Source organism: Natator depressus, chromosome 11 (genome assembly GCF_965152275.1).
Source record: "Natator depressus isolate rNatDep1 chromosome 11, rNatDep2.hap1, whole genome shotgun sequence".
NCBI classification, from domain to species: domain Eukaryota; kingdom Metazoa; phylum Chordata; order Testudines; family Cheloniidae; genus Natator; species Natator depressus.
The window spans coordinates 38,113,254-38,128,619 of NC_134244.1; the positions used below are offsets into that span (position 1 = coordinate 38,113,254).

Here is a 15,366-nt window from a genome sequence, read left to right on the forward strand (position 1 = left end):
AACTTCTCTGGGGCTTGCAAGGTATCACTCTGCTTTCTGACTGCAGCTTGTATTTAGTCATCAGTGTGTTGAGTTAATCTATATTTTGCATGAACAGAATTGTGTAGGGGTTATTTCCTATTAGAACAAATTTGAGGTGTGCTGTACATATGCCTGTGGCTTAGCTATTCTTACTGCAGTGAGTATTAGTGGGCCTGCTATTGTAGATTTCTTTTAAAAATATTTGTACTCATGAAGGCAAAGGGACAGAGTGATGGGAAAGCAAACTCTTTTTATTTAAATCATAGGCCAGATAGCTGCGGTGTGAGCATCCACCTGTTGCCACCCCACTAACCTTAGCCTGGGCCTGGAAGAGCTGCTGGTTTTTTTAAGCTAGAGGTCAGTCGGTCCTTATGTTAGCCAAGTCTTTGGCTTCTACAGAACTGAGATCACCAGACTGCGCTCATGTGCCGCTTGTCCTCAGAACTGAACTGGAAAGTATTTTATTCACTGAGGGCAGGTCGACACTACCACTTAAGTCGATATAACTTATGTCACTCAGGGATGTGAAAAAGCCACCCCCCCTGAGCGACACAAGTTACCGTGACCTAAGCACTGTCCACACCGGCACTATGTTGGCAGGAGACACTCTCCCACCAACATAGCTTCTGCCTCTTGCAGAGGTGAAGTAATTATGCCAACGGAAGAGAGCTCTCCCATCAGCACAGAGCGTCTTCACCAGACGCGCTACAGTAATGCAGCTGTGCCGGTGTAGCACTTCTAGCCCTGAGCAAACCAGACCCAGGCTGTTGGAGTGATTAAGGAAGCAAAGAAAATGAGTTGTATCTAACCAATAGAAATAATCCTGAATACATCAATGCTGCTTATCGTCCTACTCTGATCTTCATTATTTATATAGCCAACTACACCTGAGTTTGCATCAGTTCCTTCAGAAGCTCATTCATACTGTCACCTGCTGTGATATCAGAGATCTATGAAATCTGACAGTGAAAGTAAAGAATAAACAGAGTTTTGGGAGTGGGTAAGATGATCCTAAATGTGCCTTATGTGATGTAGCTATTTAAACAGCTGGCTTTTCCCCAAATATATTATACTAGATCGTATAAAGGGCCAGATTCTGCTGTCAGCAACACCATTGTAACCAAACTCCTCATTTACTCCATTGTCAATGAGAACAGTATTTAGCCAGTGACCTACCGGAAATGAGCGAGCCACACTTCCTTTCTCTGCTGGGGTAAAAGTAATTAATAAAAAAGAGCAGAAATTATTCTATTTTTATGGAAGTAAAACATGATTTCTGTTTCTGATTAAGCAACTGTATTCCCTGAAATGTTAATGGAATTGCCTATATATAATAGCAGAACTTTTCCCAGTGACATTATGACTTTTCCTATTACTCTTTTTCAAGCATTTGATCTCATGTAGCTTTATGCAAAACTGGTCTCCAACTCTATTCTAATCCAATTACCAGAATCATTTTTAACAGTCTGTTCTTTAGCTTGAGACAGAAAGAAAAACAACTGGAAAGAGTAATCTACGGCCCATATTCTGGACCAATATCTAGCAGCCACTTGTAATAGTAAATGATTCAGAGAATACTCCATTTAAAATTGCACTTTAATCAATGTTTTTATTGTCTCAATACCCTCTTCTGCTACCTCTTTCCTTTAATACAATGTTTACTAAGTCTAATGAATTGATTTGTTTGGTTATTATGTAAAATTAGTCAGTGGCCCTTCCTCCTTGTAAAATTTATTTCTGGGATATGCATGAATAATTTGAGTGCAGCTAAGTAGTTCTTTCTAGGGCTGACCTTCAGGCCGCTACATTATGCAATACCTAAAACATTTAAATTATCTGTTTACCTAGTTGCATATTAGCTTAAAGTGCTGGGGTATTTGAACCCCACTAAAGGCATTTTGCACACCAGAGCCTGTGTTAAGGATGTTACCATTCCCCATTGATTCTTAATTCTGCATAGTATTATTAAAATACTTACGGGTACTCAGCTAGTTAAACTGTACACATATAATATTGCATCATGTTGTGGAAATAACTTTTAAACCGGAGTCTTCCATTCTAACAGTTGGGCTACTCCGTTTGAATATTTCATTGAAGAGAAAAAAACCCCATCATTCTTAGGGTTAACTTGTGGCTGACTCTGTGATAAAAAGATGTACAGAAAGGGCTCAGAAAGTTTCCTCCTATTTCCTTGTGCCACTGTGCGGAGTGCTGGCACAGGCACTGTCCTTCCACCTACACCCCCCTTCCTTCAAACACACTTCCTCCAAAAAGGAAAATGGATGAAAGAGAGAATTCAGAAACATGGGGCCAACAGAACACAAGCTAAAGTAAGCTGCTTATTGAGGGTCAGACTGTGACATCATTACTCCCACTGAGTAGTCACCGGTGGCTTGACTACACAGGAGGGTAATGCAGCTTATGGGGGTGTGATTTCCAAAGCACACTAATATGTTGCGCTTTAATTGGTCCATGTAAACCCCAGTGATGTACACGAAAGGTTCCCAAGTGCACTTTAACGTAATGCTGTTTCAAACGGCAGGGAATCTTTAGTGCACACCAGCAGGACCCATTACTCTTTAAGGAGTCCCACTGAGGGCTCAAAGACTAACGCACCGTTTGACATGAGTGAGGGTGTCACAGTCTAACCCTTTGTGTTTTCTTGCATCTTAGCCCCCCACATGTTCATCATTCCCTTTCTCCACTTTCACTCTACTTAGGACTCAGCCTTTTTCCCCTGAAAGTCAGACTCCTCCCATATAGGCCACTCACCAAAAATCTGAAACACTAGGTTGCTAAGAACACCCACTGTGTGCCATTCTTGTTTAAAATAAGCCTCCCTGTATACTTAAATAGAAAGTGCCTCTCCTAGTGGCTGTGATTTACAGCCGCAGAACATTTGCATCAGACACAAATAAATGTATTTCCTTTGTTGTGGACCTAATTAAGAAATGTGATTCTACACAGATGCCCTTTGAATATTTACAGTCCAGAAAGAGCTACACAGCACAGTATGGGTATGTCTACACTGCAATAAAATGCCCATGTCTGGCCTGTGTCAGCTGACTCAGGCATGTGGGGTTTGGGCTGCGAGGCTATAAAATTGCAAGGTAGATGTCTGGGCTCAGGTTGGAGCCAGGGCTCTGGGACCTAAGGGCTCCAGCCTGACCCCAGACATCTACACTGAAACTTTATAGCCCGGCAGCCCAAGCCCCATGAGCCCAAGTCAGCTCTCATGGGCCAGACATGGGTGTTTTATTGCTATGTAGATATACCTTATGTTCCTACAACTTCTCCCACCTTTCAGAACAGAAAGTTTAGCAACGTTTGGCCAGTCCTCAGTGAGTGGATACATTCTGCTTCCCTGATCATAAAACACTACAAACATGAACGGTCTGTTACTCACTCAGGGGCTGAAAATGGGAATGAGAAATATTAACCTTGATCAGTGACAAGGTGACAAGGATACTGGCAACCTGCAGGGCAATTTGGTCTCCTCTCTGAGTTTTATGGGGGAGGGGGGGTGTCTGATTTAATCTTCTGCTGGTTTTGATCCTAGGAATTTGGGGACTCTCATTCTGTAATCAGATTTAATTGGTACTTCTTAGCCTCACGTTTTGACCGGCACCCAAGATGTGACTAATCTTTCACTAGTCATGCGGGGCTCTCTGCTAGGACATCTGCTGGTGCTACCTACCCCAACGGGAGCAGGAAGGTGTGGAGTGAAAGTGAGACCCAGGCCTCCTTCAACATTAACCTCCACACCCATGCTAAAAATGTACCATTCATTCCTCTTTTCCCTTCTCCCGACAGTACCTAATCCATGACAGACCTTTACCTCTCACAGAGTAACTACTTAGTGTAATTTCCTCAGTAGCCTCTTGTGAGGGACTTTAACGAAGTCATTTTGAAAGTCCAGATCAATTGTGTTGACCAGTTCTCCTTTACGCACTATTTAGTTGACTCCGCCAAAGAATTCTAGTAGACTGGAAAGACAATTTTCCTTCCCATATCATATCAGATTGTAATTATTTTTTAGCTTATTAACCTGACACTGAAGTACGACTCACTGGTCTGTTATTCCCACAATCACCACCTTTTTCATAATGACTACTTTTCAGTCATCTGATGTAGTGACTGATTTTAATGAACTTGAAGGTACTTTAATAATATTTTGTACTCCTATAACATCTTTCAAGCTTCAAGTTTATTTTCCTCACCTTTTCTGTGCCCACAACTCCAATCAATGCAAACAGAAATTGTGCACATGTATGGGGGAAAAAAACAAGATTAATTCCCAGAGGGCTTGATCCAACTCCTGTTAGAGCCAATGGAGGAACTGAAATCAATGGGAGTTGGATCGGGCCTCTAATGGGATAAATTCTAGCTCCCTAATGAGTCTTGATAATCTCTGTGCTTTGGGAATTACTGTATTTAGGCCAGCAAAGCTTAGACAACCGAGGTGGGTTACACAGGCATTTAGACTACACATAAGATTAATTCCTGGTAAGAGACTAAAATAGTCATCGGAATGTAAGTCATAATCAACAGCAGGGAGTTGTACCGGGCTTGTCAGCTATTGTACAGTGATCTCACCGTGCCACAGAGTACAGAATCTATGTTGAGACTTTCAGCAAGGTATCACTGTGCAGATCCTACTGAAAAGCCTTGTGAATTAAAATTTGCAACAACTTCTTCACTCCAGCACTACCTGTAATTGGCAAAGACTCTGTTCTCTTGGAATCTTATAATGAGCTTGCAGATGACTCTCCAGAATGTAAGTACCAGCATCAGAACAAAACCAATGTGTAAAACTACAGGCTATATGAGTTTGCAGAGTAGTAATAGAACAAATTACAGTGGGAAAGAGGTGACAAAGTGACACTCAGATTTAAGTCGCTAATCATTTTTCCAAAATGATTTCTAGAGATTGTTATATAACAAACCAGCTATGGGTTCTGGATAAAACACTTTATTGACAGACGTTATTGACTTGAGTCCTACAGACTAGAATCATTTTGTGCTTCACACAGTGTCTTGTTGGCTATTGCAGTTAGTGCAATAAAAGATAGTTTTTTTTCTATGGCTTTTAGAAAATGATGTGATTACTCCAATGGTCTGATAGGAATATGAACATGAGTAAGGATTACAGGGACCAGGCCTAATATTTCAGCATCTCCTCCTTGTTTTAATGTTCATTTATCCAAACAGTTGATTATTGTGTGACATTTTGGCTGTCTAAATGAATTTTAAAAAACAAAAGAATTCTGAATTCTAGGAAAACATAAAAATTGGAAAGGTTGGGGGGTCATTTAACTACTTCAAGGATTTAAAAATGATCAAACACATTTCTCTAAAATGTAATTATTTTTAAAAATGCTATGAAAAACTAACAGTAAAGGCTCAGATGTTCAATCTGGGTTCCTAAAGTTAGGCAACTAAAGCCAAATTTAGGCACCTAAGTAAAAGTAGACTTCAAAGGTGCTGAGCAGCCCCAGATCCCATCAAAATCACTGAGAGCTGCAGGTGCTCTGCACTTTTGAAAAACAGACCTTTTCTGTTTAGGTGTTTACAACTGGATTTGGGTATCTAGCTTTAGGCGTGCAAGTTTGAAAACACAGCCTCCTTGTCCCACAGCTTCAGTTTAATTCTTGCACCAACCCAAAGTGCAAATGCATCCAAAGCCAGCCCATGACAATGAAGAAGCATGTGAGAGTGTGGACTGTCCCCATGAATGAGAATGTTGTTGTATATTTAAATATACAACAATAATCACGGTGGCAACTCGTACTGAACAACGTTTTTGAAGTCCACTTTCTCACAGTAAAGTCAGGCTGATCAGTGCTCCCATCAGCACTTGCCTGCTATAAGTATTTCCATTCATTTTACCACTTATTTAGTGAGAGGGAGATAGTGAGAGAGAGAGAACAGATTCAGATCCTGCTCTGAAGTGCTGCCTTGCTCAAAGACCAGAGGTTAAAGAAAGCAGATTGTGAGCACCAGCATTTTTGACATTTACAAAGCACACAACAAAGGAGTCAGTGCACTCAGCCAGTCTAGCCCAGACTTTTCTGTTCTTGCCCAGAGCTCACACAGTCTCTGTGCTATGAAGCGAAGAAGCACTGTGAGTGGCAAGAAGCAGATGATCATACTGAATTGCACTCCTTTGCAGCAGAATTCTTCTCTCTCCAGCAGTACCCTCAATAATCAGAAGCGTTCACAACAGGAGGCATTGCTGCTAGTGAGGGACATGCTTCCTTTCATCCTAAAACATTCTCCAACCACCTTGCAGACGAGGGAGAAGGGCAAGTGAAGCTGCATCTTGAAAACAATGGAAATGTATTGACAAGGAGGTTTAGAGAAAGGCTCTGCCGACACATATATTATTCATGGACACCATTCAAACTGTGCCCAAACATCTAAGCTTGTGCCGCATTTTACTCACAATAAGACAGAAAAAGCTGGAACTAGACACAAAGCCTTTTATAGGAGCTGTGTTGAACTTGGAGGTAGATATAGTAATTTACTCCATTAAGTTTCCAGATCTCTAACATTATTTGTTTATAGGCCTTGCTTTCAAACTCAGCGCAGATAGGAATTTTGGCTTCCATACTTCTCATTATTTGCTGGCTCATCCGAGACAGTCTTAAAGTGAAAGACCTGAATGGAAAGCACGTCTTCATAACTGGATGTGACAGTGGGTTTGGAAACTTGCTAGCTAAACAGCTTGACCGAAGGGGATTCCATGTCATTGCCGCGTGTCTAACAGAAAATGGAAGCCGAGAACTACTAGCCTGCACATCCATCTCACTGAAGACTGTGATACTGAACTTAACTGACTCCAGCAGCATTGACAATGCAGTGGAGTTTGTGAAACAAGAGACAGATGGGGAGGGTAAGTGGTATAGCCGCAGTCCATACAAATTACTAAACATACTCCAGTATAAAACAGAAGAGTTCTGGTAGTAACCTTCCATAATAACCGCACAGGAGCATTTCTTGTGCTGATTAAAGCTGTACTTTCTTCAGTGCTATGGTTCTATCTAGTTAGGTATTTATTAGCACCAACCACCATAGTTCCAAGAGTGTTTTATGTTCCAAAAGCCAGTTTCAACTGCTGCCATTGTGTTTGCTCCTCACTTTTATCAATCAGGGGACTTCTAAGTATCAGAGTCCTTGATATTTTAACAGTCAGAAAATATACTTGTACACGTTCTTAAGTCTCACTCAGCTGCAGGTAAAGTACTCAGCTTGTGGGAGTGCTAATTGGAACTAATCAGAACTTCATTGACCTACCTAAGCAATCAATCAACCTGGCCAATTAAAAATACCTAGTCGAGTTCATGCTCTCCTCCTTTGGGAAAGCAAAGGGTTAGTTTTTTCTCTGTCAACAAGTCTGATTTTTGTAATGTGCACATACTGATGACACTGACTGTAGCAATCAAACAGGGGCACTGTCCAAATCCATCATTCCCTTTGGATCGTTACTACAGTGGTGTTTCCTTGTACCAGAGAGTGCTACTGCTGTGCGCGCCACTGAGTTTAATGATGCGAAAGAGGGAAGAACATGGGTCTCTGAATACCTGTGAACAGAGAGTTTAGATCATTACTTGGCTTCTGCTTTTGGCAGAAAATGTTAAAAACTCTGTCTTGGTTCCTAACCCAATGAATTTTTCTGCTCTGGCAAGACTCATCTCCTCTCCACCTGCCATATATGACAAGCACTGTGGTGTCAGGCTAGTCTATAAGGGACAGGCAACCGCAGCTGACACTCACTGTAATCCTCACTCTAACCATATAATTAAAGAGGCCAAGCACTGACTCAGAAGGGAGTCTACACTATCCTCTCTCTCTCTAGAAATAGGCCGTCCTGAGCAGGGTGCTGTAGGCATATTAATAACATGGCACTTACACAGCCCTATTTATCCATAGAGCCCAAAGTATGTTACAAAGGTGGAAACACATTATTATCTCTGTTTTACAGATGGGGTAACGGAGGCACAGAGAGCTCCAGGCCCACTTAGCATATGTCTACACTGCAGTCAGGAGCAAGGCTCTAAGCCCAGCTAGGCGAACTCATGATAATGAGGCTCACTCTAGCATACAAAAGCAGCTGTGTGCATGTTGCAGGACCAGTGGTGGCATGGGCTAGCTCTCCCAGTGCTGCAATGTCACACACCTATTTTTAGCATGCTAGAGCAAGTCCCACTCACATTAGTCTGTCTCCGTGGGCTGGAAGGCTCACCCCCACCTGCAGGGTAGACACACCCTTTGGGTCTAAAGAAAAGGAGTACTTGTGGCACCTTAGAGACTAACCAATTTATTTGAGCATAAGCTTTCGTGAGCTTTCGAAATATCTGTGTGATATTGGCACATACCGAACGTGATATTTTTGGAATACTCTTAGGCCTCTTTGGTTTGGTAAATAATGCTGGAAGAGCAACGCCGATGGCACCCACCGACTGGATGCAGATAGATGATTTCCACACAATTATGGATGTTAATCTGATGGGGTTGATTGAAATCACCCTGAAGCTTCTCCCGCTTTTGAAGAAGGCTAAAGGAAGAGTAGTCAACATGGCCAGTGTTTTGGGTCGCTTGGCGTTTTTAGGTGGTGGCTACTGTTTGTCAAAGTGGGGCGTGGAAGCTTTCTCGGACATTTTACGGTGAGTCAGAGATGGATTTGTGATGCTAGTTCTGGATTTCAAATGCTCTACAGTTTGTAGCTCTTTGGATCTGAGGCTGTGGCTGAGTTCATAAAAGGTTAGAGACCAGATGTGAAATTCTGATCCTCAGCAGAGTTTGGGTTGTTCCCTTCAGCAGGGGGTTAGTTTGGAGCTTTCTCTAATTTTATCCCATTTTTAACAGCATAAACCTTCCTGTACAAAGTCCTAGAAATGCAGCTTTGACTCAGCTAACAAGGTGAAAACCCAGCAGAGTTAACATCTGAGATGTCTTGCTCTGTGTAGTCACTTTATCCCTATGTCTGAGGCTGCCTTCACCAGGGGGCACCCTCTTGTGACTGTGTGCGTGCTACCCTGAGTTTGATCCAGTTTGTCCCCTTCACACAGTCAATACTGATTTCTTGTTATGACCCCAGTCCTCCAGCCAGGCCCTTATTAGTCACTACCCTTTAGGGGTAATAAAGGGTGAGGAGGAGTCCAGTGGCTCTAGTGAAGGGTAGACAGTTCTAGGCCATGCAGGCCTAGGGTCTTTTCTTGCTCCAAAGTCTTTACCATGCCTTGTGTTGGAGGGTGGTAGGGGAACCCAAGCCCACGGACTCCACTGGGTTACAGCTCAGGGACACGGTCTGAAGTAGCTTGAACCAGTTCCTCCCAGACCCTTGCTGCTCTCTGAGTTGATTCCTACCTCGCCTCCTTGCTAGGCTTTCCCCAGTGCTCTTGTTCTGGTTCTCCCTCTCAGGAAGTCTGATTTCCCTTGCAGCTCCTCGCCAGTCTGTGGAAGGGGTCTCCTGTCTGGAGTTCCTCTGGCAGCCGACCTGCCCTCCTGTCCTGCAGCCCTTTTATCTTTAGAGCTGTTGTGAGGCTACCAATCAGCCCCATCTGAGCAGGCAGACAATTTAACTAATAATTTCCCATGTGGAACTATATCAAATGCCTCACTGAAATGCAGGTGGAGTAGATCTACTGCATTTCCTTTGTCTAACAAATCAGTTCTCTTCTCAAAGAAGGAGATCAGATTGGTCTGGCACAATCTACCTTTTGTAAACCCATGTTGTATTTTACCCAGTTACCATTTATCTCTATGTCCTTAACTACTTTCTCTTTCCAAATTTGTTCCAAGACCTTGCATACAATTGAGGTCAAACTAACAGACCTGTAGTTTCCTGGATCACTTTATTGCCCTCTCTTAAAAATAGGAACTATATGAGAACTATATTCTTCTGACATAGGTACAACCCCCGAGTTTACAGACTCATTAAAACATTTTGCTATCGACCTTGCAATTTCATGTGCCAGTTCCTTTAATATTCTTGGATGGAGATTATTCGGGGGGCCCCGATTTAGTCCCATTAAGATGTTTGAGTTTGACTTCCATCTCTGATGTGGTAATTTCTACCTCCACATCCTCATTCCTATTAGTCACCCTGCCACTATCTCGCTAAGATCATCATTAGCCTTATTGAAAACAGAGGCAAAGTATTTATTTAGGTGTTGGGCTACGCCTATATTATCCTTAATCTCCCCCCATTCCCATTGGTTAGTGGTCCCACTTCTTTCCTTGTTTTCTTTTTATTTATATGACTGGTTTCAATTCCCTTTGAAAGTCCAACTCTGCTTGGCTTTTGGCAGTTCTCACTTTATCCTTACACTTTCTGACCTCCAAGAGGTAGCTTTCCTTCCTAATCCATCCCATCTTCCATTCCTTTTAGGCTTTCTGCTTTCTCTTAATCACCTGTTTGAGATGCTTGTTCATCCAGATTGATCTGCAGCCCTTCCCTACACATTCTTTCCCCTTGCTTGACATGCAGGCTTCAGATAGCTCCTGGAACTTTGACAAAGGAATTACAGGCCTCCTCCACGTTCAGATCTTTGAGTTCTTTGGTCCAGTCCACTTCTATAACTAATTCCCTTAATTTTTTAAAGTTTGCCTGGTTGAAATCCAGGACCCTAGTTGCAAATCTATTTTTGTTTATCCTTCAATTTAATTTAAACTGAATTAGCTCATGATCATTCGAACCAAGATTGATCTGCACTCTTGGTTCTGCAACCAGTTCTTCTATGAGGTCGTCACTACACACCAATACCAAATCTAAAATGACATCACCGCTGGTTGGTCTGGCGATTATTTGGTGAAGAAATCTGTCAGCCATCACATCCAGGAAAATGTCAGCCCTACTATTGTTATTAGCGCTTGTCCTACAATCTATAGCTGGGAAGTTAACGTTTCCAATAATCACTCAGTTCCCAATAGTATTTATTTCATTAAAAACATTACAGAGGTCTCTATCCATATCCAAATTGGATCCTGGAGGTCTGTAGCTTGCCCCAAGCACTAGCCCAGGGGAACCTCTAGTAGCTTTCTTCCCCAAAGTGATTTTGCCCCAACAGATTCTGTCTTATCCATTCCATCACTTCTAATTTCTTTACAGTCTACCCCATCATTAATATACAATGCTACTCCACCACCTTTGCCTTTATTTCTGTCTTTCCTGAACAGCACAAACCTTTCAATACTCCAGTCATGCTTACTATTCCACCATGTTTCTGTTATTCCCATAATATCTGGTTTTACTTCCTGCACTGGTAGTTATAATGCCTCCATTTTGTTACTCAAGTTCCTTGCATTGGTGTACAAAACGTCTTAACTGTTGCTGCTTGGCTTCTCCCACATTCCTTGCCCAGTTGGGTACAGTCATTCTGCTACCAGTATTGCCTATCTGACTCGTATCAGCACTATCCTTCCTCCTAATGTCCATTCTCCTACCCACTGCTGTTCCTTTCTCCATTGCTGTATCATTTTTTACTTGATTTTCCTCCTTCTCAATGTTAAAATCAGGCATGGAGATTACATGAGCATCTCCCAACTGTCCCTCCCCCTCTCCCGAGCTTCTAGTTTAAAGCTCTTTTAATGAGTTGTGCCAACCTCCATCCCAGAAGTCTATTTCCTTCCCTATTCAGGAGGAATCCATTCCACGAGAACACTCCTCTGTCCATGAATGACTCCCAGTGGTCAAACATCCCAAAGCCCTCCTTATAGCATGACTGTCTGAGCCATCTGTTGATCATCATGATCTTGTCTCTCCTTCATTCTCTCCCTCTAGGGACAGATAGAATCCCACTGAAGGTCATTTGAGCCTCCATTTCCTTTAGGGTCTTCCCTAGCCTGGCATAGTCTCCTTTGATATATTCCAGCAAGAATCTAGCTGTATCACTTGTTCTCACATGAAGGACAATCAGTGGATTCTTTTCTGCTCCCATTAGGATCCTCTTCAACCTCAGATCCACATCCTGCATCTTAGCTCCTGGCAGACAGCACACCCTCCTGTTCTCTGGATCAGCTCTGGTGACAGGCCTATCTGTTCTTCTTAGTAGGGAGTCCCCAATTGCATAGACCAGCCTTTTCCTGGTGATGGTGTGATTCTCCTCTGGCCTTATTCCGGTTCTTTCTGGCTGCAAGTCCTCTTGTCTTTTATTCTCCCTGGCAATCTTCTACAAGTCCTCCTGAATCCCCCTAGGGCACTGAACTCTGTGTATCTCCATTGACTCTTCCCCTCTTCTTACAGGACTAGTTGCTCTTCTCTTCTTCCTTGCCCTCCCACCTTCAGTTACTGCCTGCTGTCCCCTTTCTTCATTCTCCAGCTCTATTTCTGAGCTCTATTACTCCTCTGCTAGCTGATCTTTTCCTCTGCCTGGTTCTTGTAATCACATGCTTCCACGGGCCTAAACTTCCTTGTTGCCCCTTGTATCCTTGACCTCTGCTGTCTTTACTATCCCATAATATCTAAGCACTGGTGATGCTGGGCAGCAGTTTGGCCTTCGTATGTCAAAGATACTTACACATAACTTTGGAATATTATACGCAATGAGGATCTGTCCCTCTGCAGTCAATGTTGCTATGCTGATTTACAGAGGCTGAAGGGCTGATCCAGAGGCTCCTCTCAACAGGCAGGTAGAATTGGTAAAATTGACTGGGAGCAGTTGTGAACATTCAGATAAAGCAGAATATGCTCCAAGAAACAAATTTAGTGGCTGATGTACAAGAGTGTTCAATTCCATTGCATGGTTTGGAACGACACATGAATGAGTCAGGTCCCCAAAGGTCTCTGAAGCTGCCCTTAGGTGGAGAGAGGCAATTTTCATGGTGAAGGAGCTAAACTGCAAAGCAAAATATAAACTGTAAACATCTGCTCCCTTTCTTATTAATTAACAGTAAATGAATTCACCTTCAGCACATGAATGTTTGGCCAATGAAATCTACAGAGTTGAGACTCCTAATCCAGTCAAATGATTCTGCCCAGCTGTGTTTTGCTTTCAGATTCTTTATGGCCTACCAGCAGAAGTAGATTATAACAGAGCAGCAGGAACTGGAAACATTTCTTTGTATTCTACATCTTTGAATAGAAATGTACAGTGTTTCAGCTAGATGTATGGCTCAAATAGATTTGGGAGTTACCTTGATCCTCACTGTTCCTAAGCAAACCACACAGAATAGGCGTTTGTATACCTGCTGCTACATTCAAGCGCTGTTTGCAGCTAGATTGTTTAGTTCTCTGTACAGTGGGTCTTTTCCTGTGATAGGTTACAACAAAAAGACAATATGCCATATAATAAAGCATATTTGCACTTTTTTGACATTTTTACGTAACCAGAAATAAATCAACATTTGACCTTTATGTTCTGAAGGTACATGTCACTTTGGTTATTACAGAACCAAATATTTAAAGATCATATAATTGTTGGGTCGGCCAGCATGAAAACATTTGCTATTGTATTTTATTTCCATTCCCAGGAGAGACATGCAGCATTTTGGAGTGAAGGTGAGCATAATTGAGCCGGGATGCTTTAAGACTGCAGTAACTAACTCAGAGGTCATTGAGAGAGACCTACTAAGACTTTGGAACCAACTAACTCCTGAGGTCAGAGAATCCTATGGAGATAAATACTTTGTTGAGTGTAAGTAGGAATACTTAACATCACTGTACCGGAATGGACTTGGCTAACCTTAGTCATGGACTAACCATTATCTCTTTTGGAGTACAACTCTCCTGTTGGAGTGAAGGGCCTAGTCTCTTGGTGCACCTATTAGATGGGTGGAACATGTTCTGGTTCAGATAACTCTGGTAAAGAATGCTATTCAGCTGACAGAGTGCTCTATTGATAGCCTGGTAAAACATATTATTGTCCTTTGTCCTCAACTACTGACAGCTAGAGAGTCAGTGGCAGGGGATCTCCTTGATCCTAGGGGATAGTCACGTCTTTGCTTTGCAGGACACTCCTCACTCATCCAGGCAATTCATCACAATGTTCAAGAGTCAGTATACTTCCCAATGCTTTACAGAATAGCTTTTCTTTCTACATAGGATTTCCTATTCTGCTGTTTCACTAAAGAGTATTTTCTCTTCTGCTGCAGGATTTCCTGTTCTGCTGAAGATTAGTTTTGAGTTACTCTTACAGGGTACAAGAACATTTGTAGAGAATTAGAGGGCCTGAGGAAGTTTCAAGAAGAAAGAAAGTGAAGTTTACTTATTAAATATACTTAATTCAGGCTACAAAAGGCAGGGGGATAAACAGCAAAACTTGGAAACATATGTACCGTATACAAAGCCTGCAGTTTCATAGATTAATTATGGGCTAATTAATATTTGTTTCATGAGCAGCAAACAAGCAACTATTACTAACGTAAAAATAGAATAATTTCTAAAGCTTTACAATACAGATAACAGTAACATTTGGGTGTGGAGAGCTTCTTTTTCTTTTACAGGGTTTTAGCTGTCAACTATTTAAAATTCTTTTATCAGAGAATGTTTCATAAGCATTCAGGGATTTATTTTCTTCCCTGCAGATGTCAGAGCTCAAAGATTTTCAATGAAAAGATTGTGCGACTCTGATATTTCTAAAGTCATAAAATGCATGGAGCATGCCTTGATAGTAAAATACCCCAGGACACGCTATGGATCTGGATGGGATGCAAAGTTCTTTTGGCTGCCCCTCTCCTATGCACCAACCCTTCTATCTGATATGATGTTGCGTATGCTGCTTCCAACTCCAACAGCCAGTAGGAAATCAGTATCCTGTGTTCCACTTGATGTTTAATATTTGGTACTCTAGGGTCAAGGCTAAAGTGGTGATTGTTATTCTTTTCAAAATCAGCTGTTCTCTTTCCTACCTATAACTACCTGACTGATTTAATTCTCTTCAGAAAGCACTTTGATTTTTATTGAGTTTCAGTCTGGAGAAAGTTTTTGTTATATTCATCAGAGATATATTTGCAGTATAACATTCACCTGCAGAGCTGGTCAAATAGTATTTATCAGATAACAAGTTTGGTGACTTTGGACCTTTTATTTCCCGAATCAGTCCTCCTATATGCAAATCTATTCTGCTCTTAAAGTCCAAACGTCAGCCTATGAATTATATGATGTTGGCATGCAAAATGCAACATTGTTAATCCATATATTCTAGTGGGTAGAATATACATGTTCCTTAAGAACACATTTACTCAAGAACTGATACATCTATTCATGTTGAATATGGGTATTTGACTGAATCATGCCACTGAATTTAACAAAGCTGTGAACCTAAAGGCTTAAACTTGATCAAATCAAAGTAAACCCCTAGCGTTTGAAAAATATCCACAAAATGTTAGTTCCAGTGCTCAACT

General features: G+C 41.8%; 1 protein-coding gene across 1 annotated transcript; it reads left to right on the forward strand.

The window, feature by feature from the left end:
• The first annotated feature begins 4,669 nt into the window (after positions 1–4,669).
• On the forward strand, positions 4,670–14,798 carry LOC141995945 (retinol dehydrogenase 7-like). Its single transcript, XM_074967505.1, has 5 exons — positions 4,670–4,798; positions 6,589–6,916; positions 8,429–8,687; positions 13,495–13,658; positions 14,548–14,798. Exons 1-5 carry the CDS (start codon positions 4,772–4,774, stop codon positions 14,796–14,798), a joined length of 1,029 nt encoding a protein of 342 aa, XP_074823606.1. The 5' UTR covers positions 4,670–4,771.
• The last annotated feature ends 568 nt before the right edge of the window (positions 14,799–15,366 follow it).